The sequence below is a fragment of the Dermacentor andersoni genome, chromosome 4 (assembly GCF_023375885.2).
Source record: "Dermacentor andersoni chromosome 4, qqDerAnde1_hic_scaffold, whole genome shotgun sequence".
In the NCBI taxonomy this organism is placed as follows: domain Eukaryota; kingdom Metazoa; phylum Arthropoda; class Arachnida; order Ixodida; family Ixodidae; genus Dermacentor; species Dermacentor andersoni.
The window spans coordinates 94,662,530-94,682,314 of NC_092817.1; the positions used below are offsets into that span (position 1 = coordinate 94,662,530).

At 45.4% G+C, this 19,785-nt stretch overlaps 1 protein-coding gene across 1 annotated transcript in view; it reads left to right on the forward strand.

Annotated features, from left to right (window-relative positions):
* The first annotated feature begins 1,519 nt into the window (after nucleotides 1-1,519).
* pic (DNA damage-binding protein pic) overlaps nucleotides 1,520-19,785 on the forward strand; it is a 58,766-nt gene continuing 40,500 nt past the window's right edge. The window contains exons 1-7 of the mRNA XM_050183497.2: nucleotides 1,520-1,663; nucleotides 2,298-2,446; nucleotides 4,194-4,310; nucleotides 5,093-5,238; nucleotides 6,372-6,687; nucleotides 12,292-12,531; nucleotides 16,965-17,278. Of these exons, the coding sequence (XP_050039454.1) occupies nucleotides 1,603-1,663; nucleotides 2,298-2,446; nucleotides 4,194-4,310; nucleotides 5,093-5,238; nucleotides 6,372-6,687; nucleotides 12,292-12,531; nucleotides 16,965-17,278 (1,343 nt within the window). The 5' untranslated portion in view covers nucleotides 1,520-1,602. The remainder of the gene's footprint in view (nucleotides 1,664-2,297; nucleotides 2,447-4,193; nucleotides 4,311-5,092; nucleotides 5,239-6,371; nucleotides 6,688-12,291; nucleotides 12,532-16,964; nucleotides 17,279-19,785) is intronic.

The following is a 19,785-nucleotide window of genomic DNA, read 5'->3' on the forward strand; positions in this document are numbered from 1 at the left end:
TGCATTCCTTTGTTGGTGCGTCTGCGTGTATGTAGTGGTAGTCAACGTGCGTGGCAGTCAACGTGAGTGGTAATCAACGTGGTAGTCAACAGATGAAGGTCACTACACGTACTGCATGAACCGGGAAGCTTTTCACGCGTTTAAACCGTCTTTGTAGATTGCCGGCAGCTTTGGACAGCCCACAAATGCCGACGATCGCATCCCCGCTTACGTTCCACGAGGAGGCATTCAGGAACACAACACTACAGTTGTTTGACCGGAAACGAGCTCACTAGATCGGCGAAAGATCGGCGAGATCACTAGATCGCTTTCCAAAAAACATACTCACCAACGAGCATTTCCAACACGAGGAGATCCCAAGACTTTGCTTTCGTTCGCGTCGAAAGCACTGCTCGCACCAGCATCGTTTGCTTCTTCGAGAGGCCGGCTCTTCGCAATCGGCTCGTACATGTAGGGAGTAACGCCGAACTCCTCAGAAAAACGCAGTCTCTCTAAATTTTCCATTACCGTCTCAGAAAAACAGCACCAAACTACCTGGCACCGCGCTTCATGTGTAGCGGCAGCGGTCGGTTACTAGAGTTAACGTCACGAGGCGCCCGACCAATCACAGTCGAAAACGAGATGCGCGAGCTGGGCGTGTCCGCTGCTGCACTTTTCGTCGAAATAAAATATATTTGCGTTTCTTTCGCTCAATTTCGATACGATATTCAAATTCGGAGGGTTGAAAACCATTATGTACAGATGTTCACTCATTCTTTCTGGAAAACCTTTCAGCTTCCCTTTAAAGTTGCGGCACGCGCTTGGAAATCTTGGACGGTGTAGGGAATTGAGGGCGGCACATTGAGGGTGGCACAAATGTAGTCACCGACCTGCATTTTCACACTTTAGTTACGATTCTAACCCGAGGTGTGCTATCTTGTTTAGTGCGGAGGAGTTGTGCGGATAAGCGCCCTTGTAGGTTTTACATACCGTCTGTCCGCCTCGGAATGCGATAGGCACAGTGCAACTATGCGTCAGTTTGTGTTCTTTGCGCAGACCCAGATATGCACCTGGAAGTGGAGTACGGTCGTCGCTTGTACGCTGTGCCGCGTGCGGCGTTCCAGGATGTCCACACTTTCATGCACCACCCTGACCACAGCTTACACGCATACTTTGTATCGCCTTCACATATGAATACATAACATGTAAGGGAAGAGACAATGAACAACAAAGATAACCTGACCTTCTTGAGTCGATTTCTTTTGCATGTTCTCGTTACCTTTACGTGTTCGCATTAGCTCTGTTTTTCGCACCATAAGTTTCAAATCGCGCGCCAACCAAAAGAGCCAATATTGGTGAATAACAGAAACAAATATTATAACTTTAGTTAAGCAATTTTGTCAATTTTATATGCAGAACACTCTTTATTGTCTAAATATATTTACTGATTAGTTTTATTCTTATAATTACGTAATGCTTTCGCTTCTTTGCGCGTAATTTTTTCTTGAGGTCAGCCACACTGGCACACGTTCCTCGGGCGGCTACCAGAGGGCAGGGGGGTCGTACTTCTAAAAGTGTTCTGGGGCTCTCTGTTTCAAAGTACGACAGTTTATATGGTCCAAAATGTCATGTAACTACGTCGTGACGGCCCACAAGCCGACTGGCGTGTCTGCCTGCGCTACAGGTCAGTTAAAAATCGCTCCATATCCTCGCGGCAGGTTGAACGACTTTGCACTGATACTCGCCGTTGCGACCTCACTTGATTCGAGCACATGCCTCGAGTCTTGGCACCACATAACCGCGTTCAATCGCTGTTGAACATTATTTATGCTCCAGATGCTCTCAGTTACTTATAGTGAGTGTAGCATTCTCCCAGTGAGAATGGTACGCGCTGATTCAGCGCCACTGCACTGTTGAAAACCACGCTCCACCACTTTTTAGCTATGTTTACTGCATACGACCCACCGGTATTTCGCTTCGCTCGGCGTTCTTTCTCTTTTCTCCGTTGCCCTCACATGAGCAGTTGTAAAGCAGTGATGAATCATTTCGTGTCTGTTCTTGGTTTTCTGTTACAGCGCACCAATCGAATGCAAGACAGTTAGCCGTCAGTTGAATATTACCTGTGCTCACGCCTCCGACGCCACTGAAAACGAGCGGTGGTCGATGACATGGTGTTTATTGACTGTTGGACATTTGTCAGGCTATAGTTAATGTGACCGAATGAAACAAGCTTGTTGTGGTGCTTGCTTTTAGCTGGGTACATCAGGGGGACATCCTTTTGGACCGCCGGCGTAACGAGTGTCAATGTTTCGTTCTAGGCAACTTCACGTCACCGGATGACATCAACCTTATCCTCGCCAAAAACACCCGCCTTGAGATTTATGTCGTCTCCCCAGAGGGCCTCAGACCTGTCAAAGAGATCGGCATCTATGGGAGGATAAGTATTATGAAGCTTTTCAGACCGCCGGTAAGCGCTCTTGTCATTCCTATTGCCCACCTGCACAGCTTGTGGGCTTCACGTGTGTCAAACGTGTCAGGCGTTGCGTGGTGTCTAGGCAGCGAAACTCAGTCGTAATTGAATCAAGTAAGCTGTGCGAGCTTTTTCTTTGCAACTGGAGATTAGCTTATTCCTAAGTGTCATTGAGAAAAACAAATTTTATTGCTGAAAGCCCTGTGAAAACAAATGTTTACACATAAAAGGCATTAGGTATGAGAAGCTAAACGTAACTATCTTAATATTGAATGAAATATAAAAAAAAAAACATTTGTTTCAAAAGACATTCAGGTTTCTGCGTTCATTCAACTACGCAATAAGCATATCTACTCACTTATGGCATAATTGGTTCTTGCTAGGTTGATAGCTGCAGTCAAGTGTTATGCAAGCAGCTGTGTGAAAATTTATGGCCACTTTACAACATGATCTATCATCTACTCTCTATTCTTTGTCCTTCTCTTAACTTCACATTTTATTAATCATGTCACACCATTTAGCCCAGCAGCAACACAGTTATGCCATGTGGCATAACTGTGTTGTGATTAGGTTTATGGGGCAGAAGGTAAATAATTAACTGCTGTAAGTAACCAACTGCAGTGGCACATCGGCTGTGGCATTGGGCTGCTGAGCTTAATGTCATGGGTTCAATCCCTGCCACGTTCTGAAGGGGGCAGAATGCTGAAAACACTCGGGAACCATACATTGGGTGCACATCTAAGAACCAGAAATGGCCAAACTTAATCTGAAGGTCTCCACTACAACATGCCTCATAATCGGATCGTGTTTTTTGGCGTGTAAAACCCCACAATTAATTTTTTTTAAGCTGTAACTTCTCAGACGGTAATTGACAGCAGTTATCACTTTTCATGTAATCTGACCAGGTGAACCTTCGTTGAACCCTCGAAAATGTTAGGTTTTCAAGTAGCTGAATGTAACCATGGTAGGTCATAACGCATGTCCAGTCTAAGTGCATTCAGGTAGTCTGTGTGACTAGGGTATGCAGCCACCACGTTGGCTCAGTGGGTATGGCATTGTGCTTCTGAGCACAACGTTGCTGGTTCTATTCCTGGCTGTGGCGGCTGCATTCTAGTTGGTGTGGAGTGCGCTTGTGTACCATACTTTAAGTGCACGTTAAAGAACCCCAGATGGTCAAAATTAATCTAGAGCCTACCACTATATGGCATTCCTCATAACCTTCTGTGCGGTTGGGGGCGTTATGTCAGTTTTTGTTACTAGGGTGTGAGTCAACAAAGCTGTCATGTAATGGTAAATGTAATCAAAGAAAGTGTTCCCTTTTCTTAGGATGGTGCAAGGTTTGATATTTGCTGAGGCAAGAACTAGCCCCTTTTCGGGTGCAAGCAGCAGAAATATGTATGTACACAGGAATTAGTGCTTACAAAATTTTAATTCACAGTAAGTAATAAAGAAGTTCTTGATGCTTCGTACACTTCGAAGCATAGTAGCTGCATTACATATCAGGTGCAGTGATATATGTGCGTACCTCTGACCCCGGTTTTGTTCATTTCAGCTATAATTTGTTGTTAAGTGAAGAAAGATTGAAATGAAAGCTGCCTCATTCTTATACATCTGTTGCACACCTTTCCTAGAGCACTTGCATGCAAAGCAGCATATGTCCTTTCTTTTGTTGCATGACAGTGTCATGCTGACTGAAAGTCAGGTGCAATAATCATGCTTGTTTCTCGATTTTTTTTTTCTGCAGGGAGAGAAGAAAGACCTACTGTTCTTTCTGACGGCAAAGTACAATGCAGCAATACTGGAGTGTGTACAATATGGGGACAGCATCGAAATTATAACCAAAGCCCATGGCAACATTGCTGTGAGTTTCATACGGAATCCTTGTTCTATGTAGCACAGCAGGCAGGGTTCTCAATTTGTAACAAAGTTTTGGACACATTTGGTGTCAATGATGTGCTCAGTGGCTTTGTGCATGCCTTCACATTTTATGTGTAGCAGAAGCTTCACTCTTTAAATACCATGTGTGTTGCAACAACGAATCACCACAACTGAATTACGTCAGCACTTGATGAGTGCAAGCTTATTGACCCTAGGAAATTCTTGCTGACTGCTTGGCCAGTTGCCTGCTCCTAAGCTGATACACTATGTTACGCCTATAGTTGAAAAGATGCCCTTGTGCATGAATGATGTGGTCTAGCTCTCTCATGGCCAATCTTGTGCACATGCATAAATACCCAAGAATGTGGACGGGAGTATGGACACTGCAATATTTATTGGTAAAGCACTGCACATGTAATACAGAAGATGTGGGTTCAGCTCCTGCATACCTGCGGGAAGTTATGTTTTCCTTCATTTTCATTTGCCTTCTTATTTCTGTACTTCAGTTAAACATAATTAGAATAAAAACGAATATTCCTTAGCCGTTCTTAAAGTTAAAACTTGAAAAAGCACTCCATGGACAGCAAACAAAGTGAACGGGGCATGAACAACAAACGTGGCGCTTACTAACCCGCTCAAATTCACACCCTGTTCTTAAGATGTTCTGGCATGGACCACCCTCACAAACCAACATAACTGCAGTACATGTTGGCCTGTGAACTCTGTGCTGTGCCAGCTTCTAATACTCGACTGTTCTTATTCTAGGACACATTCTCGAGGCCATCGGAGACGGGCAACATTGGCATCATAGACCCTGAGTGCCGAGTGATTGGCCTTCGACTGTATGATGGGCTCTTCAAGGTTATTCCTTTGGACAGAGACAACAGGGAACTGAAAGCGTTTAACATCAGGTTTGTCTCATGATTAATTTAGAGCGTGATAAATGCCCACATCATTCACTTCGTATCTGTGCAAACGCAATTCATTACTTCAGATTGCGGCTTTAAAGGGGCTATTTGGTGGTAACGTTAAACATTACAAAAACTGAAGTGCATTCTATTCCTCTACATTTGAAACAACTAATTAACCCAATAATGCCCTCACGTAATTCCACATCAAGGAAAAATAGAACAACTTGTTCACCTTAATTTCTGGGCATGGAGCGTACATTCGTACAAAACAAAATTAAATGTGTTTATTTAAAGCTTAGTTACTATAGTAATTTGTTAATAATTGGTTTGCTAAGCCATCCACAAATCAAAACTTGCTCCATTGTATCAAAAACACTACGTAGGCTATGCGTTAAGTTTCTCGTGCATAAAACTGATTTTGAGGTAGCATACGTGGCACAGCATGTCTGATATGCTGGGCATTACAGGGTTAAGGGCACCAGGTGCCGATGAAAACTTTCCTAAGGAGTGTTCTTTTTTGGACACAAAACCTGACACCTGTCGTGGGGACGTAGTTACTTTGACATTGCGCTGCTAAGCCCAAGGGCACAGGATCGAATCCTGGCCGCAGCCACACAGCATTTCAATGTGGACAAAATGCAAAAATGCCCATGTACTGTGCATTGAGTGCACGCTAACGAACCCCAGGTGGTCAAAATTAATGCGCAGTCCCCTGCTACTACTTGTCTCATAATCATATCGTGGCTTTGGCACAAAACACCAAAGAATTAAATTTTAATTTTTACAAAACTTATGTGGAGGAGGGGGAGGGGTTGTTACATAAAATTCAAAATTACCCGTTCAAGTAAATTACTTGCAAATAATACAGTAAACGTGCCCTCAGTTTTGTCAGGCTCTTATTGACAAGCATTTGTCATTGCAGAAAAATAATTGCCATGCTGATACATGATGGGCTTTATCTGAATAATAAAGGCTTGCTAGATTCCTTGTGCATGTATGTCATGACATTTCATCAGTCTCATGCATTTATTTAGTGGGCATAGATGCACTTCAACATGCGTAATGCCTCAGCGTGATGGCCATGTGAAATCTTTTATAAAAACCACGCCACTGTTTGTGCACACCTTGTGCAGGATGGAAGAGCTGACGGTGCAAGACATGGAGTTCTTGCATGGCTGCAAGACGCCCACCATTGTGCTGCTGCATCAGGACAGCCAGGCACGTCACATGAAGACCTACGAGGTGTCACTCAAGGACAAGGAGTTTGTGCGGGGTCCCTGGAAGCAGGACCACGTGGAGAGCGAGGCCACCTTGGTGATCGCTGTGCCAGAGCCCTTCTGCGGTGCGCTTGTCATTGGCCAGGAGTCCATCACCTATCACAATGGTGACCAGTACGTCGTCATCACACCACATCTCATCCGACAGAGCACCATTGTCTGCTATGGAAAGGTAGGCTAGTGCTTCGATGGTTGTAGGCATTTCAAGACAGGCTGTGAAAGATGCGTCTTTCCAATATGGCTGCATTCCATGGGAAGCCATAGTGGTAGGCGCTAAAGTTAGCCTGTCAGACAAGAAAGCTACACTAGAAAAGAGAGAGAAAGAAGCAAGAGCTAATCAAGGTTGAGCTGCACTAAGAAATCTACGGTGTTGCATATGGATGTTGTCATGTTTCGGTGACTGGCAGCAGTAGGAAGGCTGCTAAACAAACTTCAGTTTGCTCTTTACTGAGCAACCTTGTGCTTACAAAAGAAAAGTACAATTGGGAAGTCACTGCAGCATTTCTCTTAACACTATTGGCAGCTTTCATGGCACATGCATTCAGCTTATAAAGCATTGCTGCCAATTTTGGACCAACTGGCAGTCGTCACGATGGCATGCAATAGCTTTGCCACCTCAACATAACGTAAACAAGGCTGGGATAATGTAGTGATTCTATTGTAATGCTATTTCTTTACCTGCTTCATCAGTGGCCCACCTATATTATTGGGATCGGCCTGTCGGGAGCCCCGAGTGATAAAAAAGGAACAGAATTGAGTGGAAGATTCCTTATCTCGGACAAATGATGTCCTCATCACTGTTCCAATGTGTCCCGGACGCATTAATGAAAGAAGCATGAGTGGCAAAGGCAGTTTGTAAAATATTAGCTTACCAAATGTCACCGGAGCACAAAAATTCACAGCTTGTCGCTACAAAAGTGTCCATGAAGCTGGAACAGGAGTGCCAGTGATTCAAACATGCATCAGTCAATAGGAGTGCTCCCTGCGCAGCGTGATGGCAGCAATGAATTGCCACTGTTTTTTTTTTTTTACTCGCATAATGAACACTTTTTTTTTTTTTTAGGAAACACTAAAGCAGAGTAAGGGGTGCGTGTATTATGTGGGGTAAATTTTACTAAAACATTTTGGGATGATCAAAAAATGCGTTAGCACACACAAAAAGTGTGTAAGGTAGCCTATCTTTTGCAGTAAATATACGCGTACGCTATTTGCAAACAGCTTTTTATTGCACTTCAGTCATCTTCGTTTCTCTATGCTGGCCACTTCCACATCGTGCTCCCACAATTGGTCGTCCTTGCTGCCATCCAGCACATTTGCGATTCCAGTCTTCTTGAAACTCTCTGAGATTAAGTCAGCTGGCAGCAAGCACCATGCGTACAAGATCCAGGAGCATACCAGCTCGATGGATGGCCTCTTAAATCTTGCCGGTCGGTTCCGAGGTCTGCCCTTCCTGGGCCATCCAGTCTGTGTACAGGTCGTGCACACTGTCTTTGAATGGCTTGTGCACACAAACATCAAGGGGCTGCAGCACCGAAGTGAGTCCACCCAGAATGAGGGTGATCTTGGTGTGCGGCTCCTTTATTTCTCAGCGTACATTCTCTCCTAGGTGGCCACAACAACTGTCGAGCAAAAGGAGAGATGGGAGAAGGAGGGTGCCAAGTCGTTGTCCCCAGACAGACCAGACCCAATCAGCCATTAGATCGGCCAACATCCATCCTTTTTCTAGGGCTCGTGTGTGTATGCCAGCTGGAAAGTTAGCCTTCAGCACAGTTTTCCCTATAAAGATAATGTACGGTGGCAACTTCTTGCCGTCTGCCGTGAGAGCCAGCGTTACTGTGAAATGCTGCTTCTCAGTGCCTGTCGTTTTGACTAGCATGCTGCGCGCTCTCCTTTCATTGACCGTGCTGCGCATTGGTATGTAGAAGTTCAGGGGCGTCTGGTTGGCATTACCAATTTGCGAGTGAATAAATTCTTGGTCCCACCGCAGGCGTATCATAAACTTGTGAAAGCCCACTACCTTCTCTTCGTAGCAAGGGTGCAGTCACTGACAAAATGATATGCGCTTCCTCAAGCACAGTCCGTTGTGCTGCATGAAGCGTGTCGGCCACCCATTACTCTCTTTGAAAGAGCTAGTTGCGATGCTGTGCTTCCTGGCTGTGGCTTGTGCATGTGTCCTGATCATTTCATGGGCCATGACACAGCCTTCCTTTCGCAGGTCCCAGGCATATTCTAGGACTCTTCTTCCACACCAGTAAACTTTCCGGTCTTCAGTCCCCTAAAGGCACGCCGCTCCCGATTCGTAGCACGCAGCTTGTCGTGCTGCTTTCGCTAGTAATGCACGCGGACTTCATTCATTTCAAAATGCCTACCGGCAGCACAATTTCTGTGCTCAACTGCATACCCCACAGCCTGCAACTTGAAACCGGCCATGTAGCTGACATTTTGGCCCATCTCACATGGCAAAACGCAATACAGGCAAAAAGACAAGCAACTGAACACGCTGTCAAGGAGTGAGAATGGCTGCCGGAAAAAAAAGAAAGCAGGGCTAGAACTTGCGCCACTGTCTAGCTTCGTTTTGTTTGGCTCTCAGCGTGTGCTCCCGCCGCCAGTTACTGCCGGCTCCTTAAAGTTTCATATATGCGGGAAGCGACCATTGCCTGGTGAAGGAAGTTTCGTGATTATTGCTTGGTGTTTACTTGTGCGCCGCGATGTCTGTACTCTCGCACTGTGCATGAATCATACGATAGTGCGCGAATACTTCAAAAACAAGTACAAGCCATGCACAGGTAAGAAGGAAAGCAAACAAAAAACTGTGCAGGGGGTGGGGGGGAGGATGCGACCGGAGGGGGTCGCCATAATAAAAAAAGAAAAGCGCTAGGGTGTGGAGGTGCCGCGCGGCTGCTGCTCTTGTTGCCATGACACCAGCTGGATCGAGTGAAATGGGAAGGCTACAACGCAGCCGTTCGTGGGACTGCAGGGGATCAAAGTGGGGGTGCATTTATTACCGTATTTACTCGCATAATGATTGCCCTTGTCAAAAAATTTGATGCAAATTTAGGGGCGTGATCATTTCACGGGTTAAATTTTTCCCCCCCAGAAGTTTTGAGTACCGAAGATGCAAAAGGGCAAGTTTCGGGTCATAATTCTGACGATAGCTATCGTAAACATAACCAAACGTAAAAGTTGAGTAAGGCTTACCTTTGTAATAAATGCACACATTACATTACATTGGCACTACATGAATTGCACAGTGCCCTTTTATTTTGTTTTTCTAATTAAATAAAGACCGCCTCACTTTATTCCGAGTCTGAATCTTCACAGTCACTGCTGTAAGCTTCATTGTCAGAACCGACAGTGTCGTAACTGGGGGCATCTTCGCACTCCCGCAGAAAGTCGTCTTCTGTCCCATCCAGCGCGTTGGATATGCTAGTCTTCTTAAAACTCTTCGCCACTACCTCGTCGGAGATACCACTCCATGCTTCGATGATCCAGGAGCAAAGCACCCCCACGGACGGTCTTCTGATTTTGCCGCTCGATGTCAAATCATGTTTGCCTGTCGCCATCCACTCTGTGTATGGTCTTCGAACAGTGTCCTTGAACGGCTTGTTCAATGACACGTCAAGAGGCTGTGGCAGCGATGTCAGACCCCCAGGGATGACTGCGATGTCTGTGTGTAGCTCCTTAAGCTCAGCTCGAATTCTATCGACAGGATGGCCTCGGAAACTGTCCAACACAAGACGTGAGGGAAGCAGAAGCACTCCTGGTCTTCGTCCCCAAACAGTCTTAATTCAGTCGACCATGAGTTCTGCCGTCATCCACCCTCTTACTTGAGTGCGGATGTGGATGTCACGGGGAAAGTTTCCCTTCGGAATAGTCTTCGTCCGTTTCAGTATGACATATGGTGGAAGCTTCCGCCCATCTGCTGTCACTGCAAGCATAATGGTGCATCACAGCTTCTCAGCGCCAGATGTCTTCATGAGGACACTCCGAGCACCCTTGTTGTTGACTGTTGTACTTCGGGGCATGTCGAAAGTCAACGGAGTTTGGCTGGCATGGCCTATTTGCAACAACAGGAAGCCATTCTTCTCATTGATCCTCATGATGAAGCGATGAAAGTCTATCCCCTTTTCTTCATACGCGGATGGGAAGCGTTGGCACAACGACCTCCGCCACATCAGTGACAGTCCATTTCGTCTCACGAAGCGAGTCGTCCAACCGGAGCTAGTGCGGAAGTCCTTTGCAACGATTCCCAGCTTCCTGGCAATTGCACATGCCTGTGTCTATCATTTCCAATGATACTGTACAACCATCTTTGCGTAGGTCTTTCATGTATTCAAGGACCACCTACTCAACGTGGGGGAACTTGCCCGTTTTGGGTCCACAGAAAGTCCGGCGCGTCCTGTCGGTAGCCATCAGCTGCTCACACTGATTTTTCAAGTACCGTATTAGTATTTCATGGACACTAAAATGCCTGCCGGCAGCACGGTTGCTGTGCTCCAGCCCGTGGTCAACAGCCTTAAGCTTAAACGCGGCAGTAATATTTGCATACCATCCCATGGTGAAACGGCACCAACACAATCGCAAAGCACACTGCCGCCTTGAAAAATGGTGAAAACACGGTGTCCGTGCAAATGTGTTGCAATGCGTTTGCTGTGGGATGACATGTCAACCAGCAGGCGGCTGACGGAGAAAGCCGAACGTGCTTATTTTTCTCGTAAGTACGTTATGTGCATTGAAACAGTTTCTTCCGTATCAGTAATGAATAAGATCATTAAATTGGCAACCATTATAAAGCGAACAAATAATAAAGCCAAGGCAAGTTTGGTTGTAGAACTTTTTTTTTATTGTTGAAGTGCAGAAGGGTATGAAAGGAATGAAATGGGGCATCTGCTTGAGAATCTGTTTGGTGCTTGCAGTCTGTTCTGCAAGTTTTGAAGAGTCGTTTGCACAGCTTTCGACAGATCGTAAGCATGATCATCATTGGCTAGGCTTGGCAAACGACATATCGCTGCGGCAAGTTTGGGAGGCGATCATTTCGCGGGAAAGAAAAAATTTGGGTTTTGACAAGAAAATTCAGGGGTGTGATCATTATGCGAGTGCAATCATTATGGAAGTAAATACGGTGCGTGGGAGAAAAATAAATCTAAATTTTGGCGACTAAAGTTGGGGGTGCGTTCATTATACGAGTAAATACGGTAATGCTTTTATTCTTGCATGAAGAAAGCGCTGCAGTCATATAAAATAAATATCTAAAGCTGCGACATCTCCTCTTTACTGCGGCACCAAGATGGTGGCCTGTGTCAATAGAAAAATATGATGGAAAGCCCCTCGATCTGTATTGCAATGGCACCTCTTGAAACCCAGTTTTCTTACTTGATTTTTGTCAACAGCACACTGTAAAAGGGCAGTTTTCTATATTTCTACTGTATGTTTATAATGTTTCACCACATGATAAAGGAGCAGCTGAGGTTTCTGGAAAAAATAAATGAAATAATTCGAGTGTTCCTTAGTGGGTGGGCAGCATTTTCTCCCCTCTCGCTATGGTTAGAACGCTGGCTTATCTAGTGGTAACTCAACATAACACCACCTCCCATTGCTTCGATATCGCCACTATTGCCAGGCAGACAGTATTGGCAATGAGGGTGGATGACAGTTATGAGGTAATGAATATAGCAACGCAATTTAGGCTCCCTCTTCAACTTCGTTGCAGTGAAGTTTCACTGTATGTGCACTAAACCAACTGCAACTTAAGTTTTCGTTTCCTGAACCTGTCAAGGTGGACGCAAATGGGTCCCGGTATCTGCTGGGCGACATGGCGGGTCGACTGTTCATGCTGCTGCTGGAGCGGGAGGACAAGATGGACGGCACCACGGCTGTCAAGGATCTCAAGCTGGAGTTCCTGGGGGAAATCACCATCGCAGAGTGCATCACCTACCTCGACAACGGCGTCGTGTATGTTGGATCCCGCCTTGGCGACTCGCAACTCATCAAGCTCAACTCGGAGCGCAATGATCAGGTATCTAGTCCTCTGCATGGTTGGGGTTAGGCAGCGAGCTGGGAAAATGGAGCTAAGAAATCTGCTAAAGGAAATGGAGTTGGGCAGGCCATGTAATGCGTAGGGCATGTAACTGGTGGACCATTAGAATTACAGAATGAGTGCCAAGGGAAGGGAAGCGCAGTCGAGAACGGGAGAAAAATTAGATAGGGTGATGAAATGAGGAAATTTGCATGCACAAGTAGGAATCAGCTAGCTGAAGACAGAATTAATTGGAAATCACTGGCAGAGGCCTTCGTCCTGCAGTGGGCTTACAGATAGGCTGATGATAATGATTGGGTAAGTGTGCCCAGTTTAACATCAGTCATACGCTTGTGCAAATAGTTGTTTATAATAAAATAGTATAAGCTTCACAAACTAATTTATACAGGGCATTGAAGATTTGTAAAGCATGCCACAAAACAATCTGTGGGTAGTGCATCTAGCATAATATTAACTGGTCTCTCCCTGTGTAGTAGTATAGTCGAGCCTTGACATAACACACATATATAACAAGTAAATGCAAAATGTATCATGCCAACGTGAACGTGTGCCGAACATATGCTTGTAATGAATATTGGATACTGTTGAACCCTCAATATAACAAACACAATTACAGTCGATCCTGGATATATCACTCTGATACAGTTAAGCCTCAATATAACTTGATATAATCTCAATGCAATAAATTCTCGACATAATAATAAAGAAGTATTATCTTTTTATAACTTCTTGTCCATAAAACACCATGTATCTAAACCTCAGTATAATAAAGTGGGTTTATACACGATTTCAGTACACAGTGAAACCTCGTTAAACCGTAGTTGGCCGGAGCTCGGAAAAAGTACGTACTAAACAGTAGTACTGCTTAACCGAAATAGCATGAGATCGCCCACTTACCTGTCAAAAACGGAACTCGGAGAGAGTGCAATGAAAGGGGAAAAAATCATGCAGTATTTATTCACTTCGCACGACAAAAGTGTTATTTTCGTCTGATGCTGCGGTGGCCTAGCAGCGACAACAGCGGCCTCAAACTTACTGAAACTTACTGAATTTGGTTTTTCCGATTGTCTGATAACTGGGAAAATTTTGCAACCCCTTCCGTGTAAGAAAAATCTATTGGCAACTGTACTTACTTGCATAAAAGATCAAATTTCAACGTAACAAAGTTTCAATATAACGAAGCAAAATTGCCGATTTTACAGACTTAGTTACATAGTGGTTTAACTTTATGTCGAATTATAGTCTATATTGAACAGTTATAAGATCCCCATGAAAATGCCCCGTACATGTATAGCGATGTACTATGGCTACATTGAAGTTAACCACCGCAGTTGATATATCTAACGCTGTGCCCCTGCAAGTGTGTTTCTCCTAGCAGTGATAAGATCACTTCAATTGTGTCGTCAGAAATATTTAATGCCAACAAAGTTTAAACGGCGCTGTTTGGCAGATGCAGTCAAACAAGAGGTTGAATCTACATGCCATGGAGGAATACTGGGCAAGGTGCTCTGTTTTGCTTCCTGCATATATGGAAGGCTCATGCAAACTGCGGCCATTCATTATTGACAAGAGCAGATCGCCACTCTGCTTCAAGACTGCGAAAGCCCTCCCTGTCCGATGTGCATTCCACAAGAAAGCTTGGATGATGCTCAGTCTTTTCACTTAGTTTGGCATGAGATGCCGAGCTGGAGATGCTGTGCTGTGGGGTTTGTTTTCTTGTAGACAAGGGCTTTCTGCGAACAGAATTTTAGGATTTTGTTAGTGGCCAAAACGAATCCTACCCCACTCTCCACTTGGATGGATATTTAGATTGCAGTTTGAATTTAACAAAACCACCACATGCCACATCCGCACTTCGCGGAAAGACCCCCATTGTGGCAGCAGTGCGCAAGGCTCATTGCGATGCGATTCACAGGTCCGTGCTGAACGCGTTTCATTCATCCTCGCATGGCTACACGTGAGTGGGAATGGGCTTGGAAGTTCCCCCAAGTTGAAAGCCTCTTTCGAAACTAACCATGTTTGCATAGTGATGGCAGTCACTGGCGCAGGGGCCGGAGGGGAAGGGCTGGAAGGGAAGGGCCAAGAATGAAAGGATGTACTGGGCACGAGGTATCAGAACGCTTAGCTGCATGCAAGAATAGACACGCGGAATTTTAGGGTGTTCAAAAACCGAGTACGACTGGTTACAACAGGAAGTCTGTTTTAAAACCCAGAAAAACAGTGCATCTGGCTCATTGACCATGTATTATGATCAGCTGTTTTAAACAGCGTATTGTTGGTACTGTAACAGACACGTGGCCGGGCACATTCACGTACAATTCGCAGTACAAGTGCCCTGATAGCTGCACAGTGCATATCCATACTGGCTAGCTTGCTTACGCGGTGTGTCCATTCCTATCTTATCTTGAATAAAAAGCACAACGATCGCTTTGACGCGTGTGAGGCATGCTGTGGTCTCGTGTCCGGTCAACACGCGCCAGCTTTTAGGTTAGCATAGCGATTGGTAGAACCTCATTGACCTGGATATAGTAGAACCTCATTGATAAGGTCTCATTATGTACATTTTCCCGGCGCCAACGTTCGCAATCAAGAACGCACAAAATGACCCAATAGTTACGTTCATTTTTTACAGGTTCATTAGTTCCCGCAAAACACGGATTTTTCGGTACTAATGTTCAGTACGTCGCCAAACTGCGATCGTATGGTACGTTTTCCGGCCGCTAGATCCCATGTAAACAAGAGAATGTGCGAGGCGTGCGATGAAAAACAGTATATAGCTGCCTGCCGCGGCAGCTTCACCGCAATACTCGCCTGCCCGACGTGAAAACGCCGGCTTGCACTTTGTTTCCCATTTCGGTACCAGCAAATCTTCTCTGGGATCGTCGCACACGGCATTCATAGCTATCACCGCCAATCCTGTTGCAATAAGCACCTTCGCCTGTCAGTTTCACAGCTTGTGGCGCCGTCGGAATCGTAGCGCACGCTTTTAATAGGCGATAACCGAAATGCGTGGCCATTCCTTGCTGCAGACTGCGATCGTATACGTTTTCTGGCTGCTAGATCCCATGTGAACAAGAAAAGGTGTGAGGTGCGCACAATCCAGAGCAGTATATGTAGCCGCTTGTCTCACGTGAAAACGACAGCGCACTAGGTTTTTGTTCCGGTACCAGCAAATCTCCACCTGGTTTGTCGCATGCCGCATTCATAGCTGTCCTCGCTAAACCTATTGCAATAAGCATCTTCAGCGATCTGTTCTACAGCTTGTGGTGCATAGTACCATTGGTCGCGTACTTTTAGTAGGCGATAATCCAATTCGCCACCGTTCACTGCGGCAAGTGGAGTGATGCGGACACCACGTTTTGCTTCGGCGGCAGCCGGCGTCACCTATCAGCTCGATTTCTTTTCGCTTTCCCGTCTCCCTCTCAAAACACCACGCAATAGGAAAACAAAATGTGTCTCCAGCTGCCGAAGCACCACCAGCTTGACGCGCGTCGGCGTCTCGTGTCGCAACGACCCGTGCGATGCTTTGCATTGCTGGATGTCAACAATAGTTGAGCCTGTTAAACTTTTTAGTTAGCTCGGATCATAAATTTTTTTTTTTTTCCGGTTAGTATGTTTTTTCTTGCGGTTTTTTCCAAAACGTATGAATGAGATTCTACTGTATATTGAATCTCAAGGGGATCAGAAAAAAAATCTGATATATAGGTAATTCAATATATAAATAAATATTTATACAAAAATTTTCAAAGTGATCTTAAAGCTGTTCAATGTATACACTAATTCATTATACGTGGATTTGATATATCCCGGTTCGACTGTCTCTCAAAGACAATGCCACAGTGTGAGCTACTTGCAATGTTTGTGAGCAAAAAAATAAATTAACTCTCGTGTGTTTGACACAATCTTGGAGAAACAAATCGGTGAGTCCCTGCTTTTCACAATCTCAGGAAACTGTCAGAGACATGCAGAGATCTCAAATAAGCTTCAGACAGGCATATCTTATACTTCAAATTATTAATATAATGAACTATTTTGCAATCTCCTTCGAGTTTCATATGTCTGGGACTGATTATATGTATATAACAAATTATTGACATACAACAAAGTAAATCTGAGTTTTTTTTTTTGTTTTTTTTCAGCCAGTATTTCAGTTTGTTTGCTAATAACAAATATTTGTTGTAATGACGGTATTCTTGTGCCAAATGCATTTTCATTATTACAAAATTTTAATGTATAACATCGGTATTTTTATTTCTTGTGCGGCTTTGTTATAGAAAGGTTCAACTGTAGTACTAGTTGCAACTTGCTACTACTGCTGCTGCTACTACTTTCCTGGTTTCTTCAGCACGTTCAATGAAAGAGATGTAAGAAGGATTTGACTGCAACTTTCGATCCTTCCGGCAATACTACAGGGCTCATACGTGGAGATCATGGAGGTGTTCACCAACTTGGGTCCCATCGTAGACATGTGTGTGGTGGACCTGGAGCGACAGGGGCAAGGCCAGCTGGTGACATGCTCAGGGGCCTTCAAGGAGGGCTCCTTGCGCATCATCCGCAATGGAATTGGCATCCATGAGCATGCCAGCATTGACCTGCCGGGCATCAAGGGCATGTGGCCCCTGCGGGTGGGGCCCCGCGCAGCACCCCAAGGTGGCGACGGCAAGGACCCTGGGGACAGCACCGAACGTGACAACACGCTTGTGCTCTCCTTTGTGCGCCAGACCAGGTACGTTGCACCGAGCCTACCCTTGCAGTCGAATGCAGTGTTGGTCCACAAACGCTTCAACCTTAGGCCATAAATTCAAACATTCTTCACATTGTACAGTAAAACCTCGTCAAACTGTACCCACTTAATTAATTAAAAAGTAGTTTCGTGTTAAAAGTGGCAAAGTCAAATCCCCGACTCAGCAGCCATTGAACGTAATGCGTTTTGTATCCGTATAAACTGTATCGGCTTATTGCGTACGTATCGGTTAACACATAGTGTTTCCACTTTTCGTCGTGAAATCACGGCGGTATGTTGGCCCAGCAGAATAACAAGCCCCAGAGATCGAAACGGCTTCCAAGCATAAATGCAGAGCGCGCTTGGAAGGGCGAAGCCACATCAATATCAGTATCATTTTGGCGCCATGCCAGAGTCAGAGCGTTGTGGCCAGTGTTATGGTGTCGTGCAAGCTAGGACAAAAACCGGGTGCTCAGCATAGAAGAAAAATTGGGCATCCTTCATGCTGTCGAACGTGGCACGAAGAAGTCTGTGCTGGCATGCGAGAGAGATCTACCGTTGACTACGGTGTGTGGTATTTGGAATGCGTAGAAGTTCGTCGGCAATGCTGCTGCGACCATGATAATATGTCGGTTACGAGGTTTGACTTTTCGTCATTGTTGCCTCTCTTATTGCGGTAGTGTCGCCTAACGACATGATGAGGACGACACAGAAAGTGACAGAATGGGCGATTCAGGCCCAACAGTGGCAGATGCTGCGCGTTACGTCAGCCTCATATGGGTGTTTGCCAAGAAGAGGGGACTGGCGGAAAAACTGGCTTGCAGCTTGAGCGAGTTTGAGTCCGCCGTTGTCGCTGCTAGCCCACTGTGGCATCAAACGAAAATAATAGTTTTGTCACGTGAAGTGAATAAATGCTGCATGTTTTCTGTCCCTTCATCGCGCTCTCGTAGTTCTGTTTTTTACAGGTAAGTGGGCAATCTCACGCTATTTCAGTTAAGCAGTACTACCATTTAGTATGTACTTTTTCCGAGCTCCGGCCAACTACGTTTTAATGTGGTTTCATTGTATTTGTGCTAAATTGAAATGCTCTTGAAATGCTAGAGCCTTCTGTACAATAATCACCACCCATAACACTACATTCTGTACAGAGTAGTTCGGAAATTTTGTTTAACAACCAATGTAACATATACCCAGAGTGTCTTCGACAACGGAACCCAGCCGATACATTGCTTACTTTTTTCATTTTCCTGTCTGCTACATTGGGTTTCCCACCTAAATCCTCTTGACTCCCATGTATGTATTATGTTCCCCTTTGATACGTCATCATTCTGTAATGTTCCTGCATCTTACGTGTCGTTCGAATGCAGCAGTCATGTAAATTCAGCGGTGAAGAGGGAAGTGTGCTCTCGCACATTTCTACAAAGATGATAAATGTATACGCTGCAATGACCAGCAGTACATCTCTGACAGGTATGTTGCAACAGGCGAATGCTACTTTGCGACAAGCAACTGAGACATTTCAACAAGCAACCTATTCGTTGCAACATGTGACTGATTTGTTGCAACATACCGTAAAAACCTGCTTATAATACGAACTCACATATACATAGCACGAGGTGAAACTTTTGGGACACGAAATGGAAAAAAGTTTTGTCCGCATATAATACGAATTGGGAAAACTCGAAAACATTTATTTAAATTTCACTCCGCACTTCAATCGCTGTCTTCCTCAGCTGCCCTCTCTTCGGATAGTTCCTTGTCGGACATATCTTCCCAGAGGTACTCATCCTCTGTGCCATCGAGCACGTTCGAGATGCTGCACTTCTTGAATGCGTGACGCACAAGGTCCTCTGGTATGCTGGCTCATGCATCCGCAATTCACTTGCATAGCATGGCTGGCGAAGCCCACTTCAGCTGCCTGGTCGGTGTCACTGCAGGACGGTGTCACTGCAGGACGCGGTCAAGCGGTGTAACACCGCTTGACCGCGTCCTTGAATGGCTTGTTCACGCAAACATCTAAAGGCTGCAGCAGAGACGTCATCCCACCCGGGATAACGACGAGTTCAGTGCCGGATTTGCGCAACAGCCTCTTCACTGAGTCGGCCAAATGGCAATGAAATGCATCCAGCATGAGGATGGACAGGAACGACTACAATGCGCCGGGCCACCTACACCAGACGGACTTTATCCAGTCGAGCACAAGATTCTCGTTCATCCAGCCTTTCTCATGGCATCTCATGACCACATTTTTTGGCAGCTCCTTTCCTTTATTCACTGTATTGCGCTTGAAGATGACATAGGGCGGGAGCTTGCATTCGTTTGCTGGGCACGACAACATGACGGTAACTCGCGTTTTCTCGTTGCCAGTGGACCGGACATAAACTTGTTTAGAGCCCTTTTTGTGCACGGTGAGGGGTGATGGCATGTCCAGATAAACCGGTGTTTGGTCAGCGTTGCCGATTAGCCCTAGCTGGACGTTCTTGGACTTGCGCAGCGAAATAGTGTGGTGC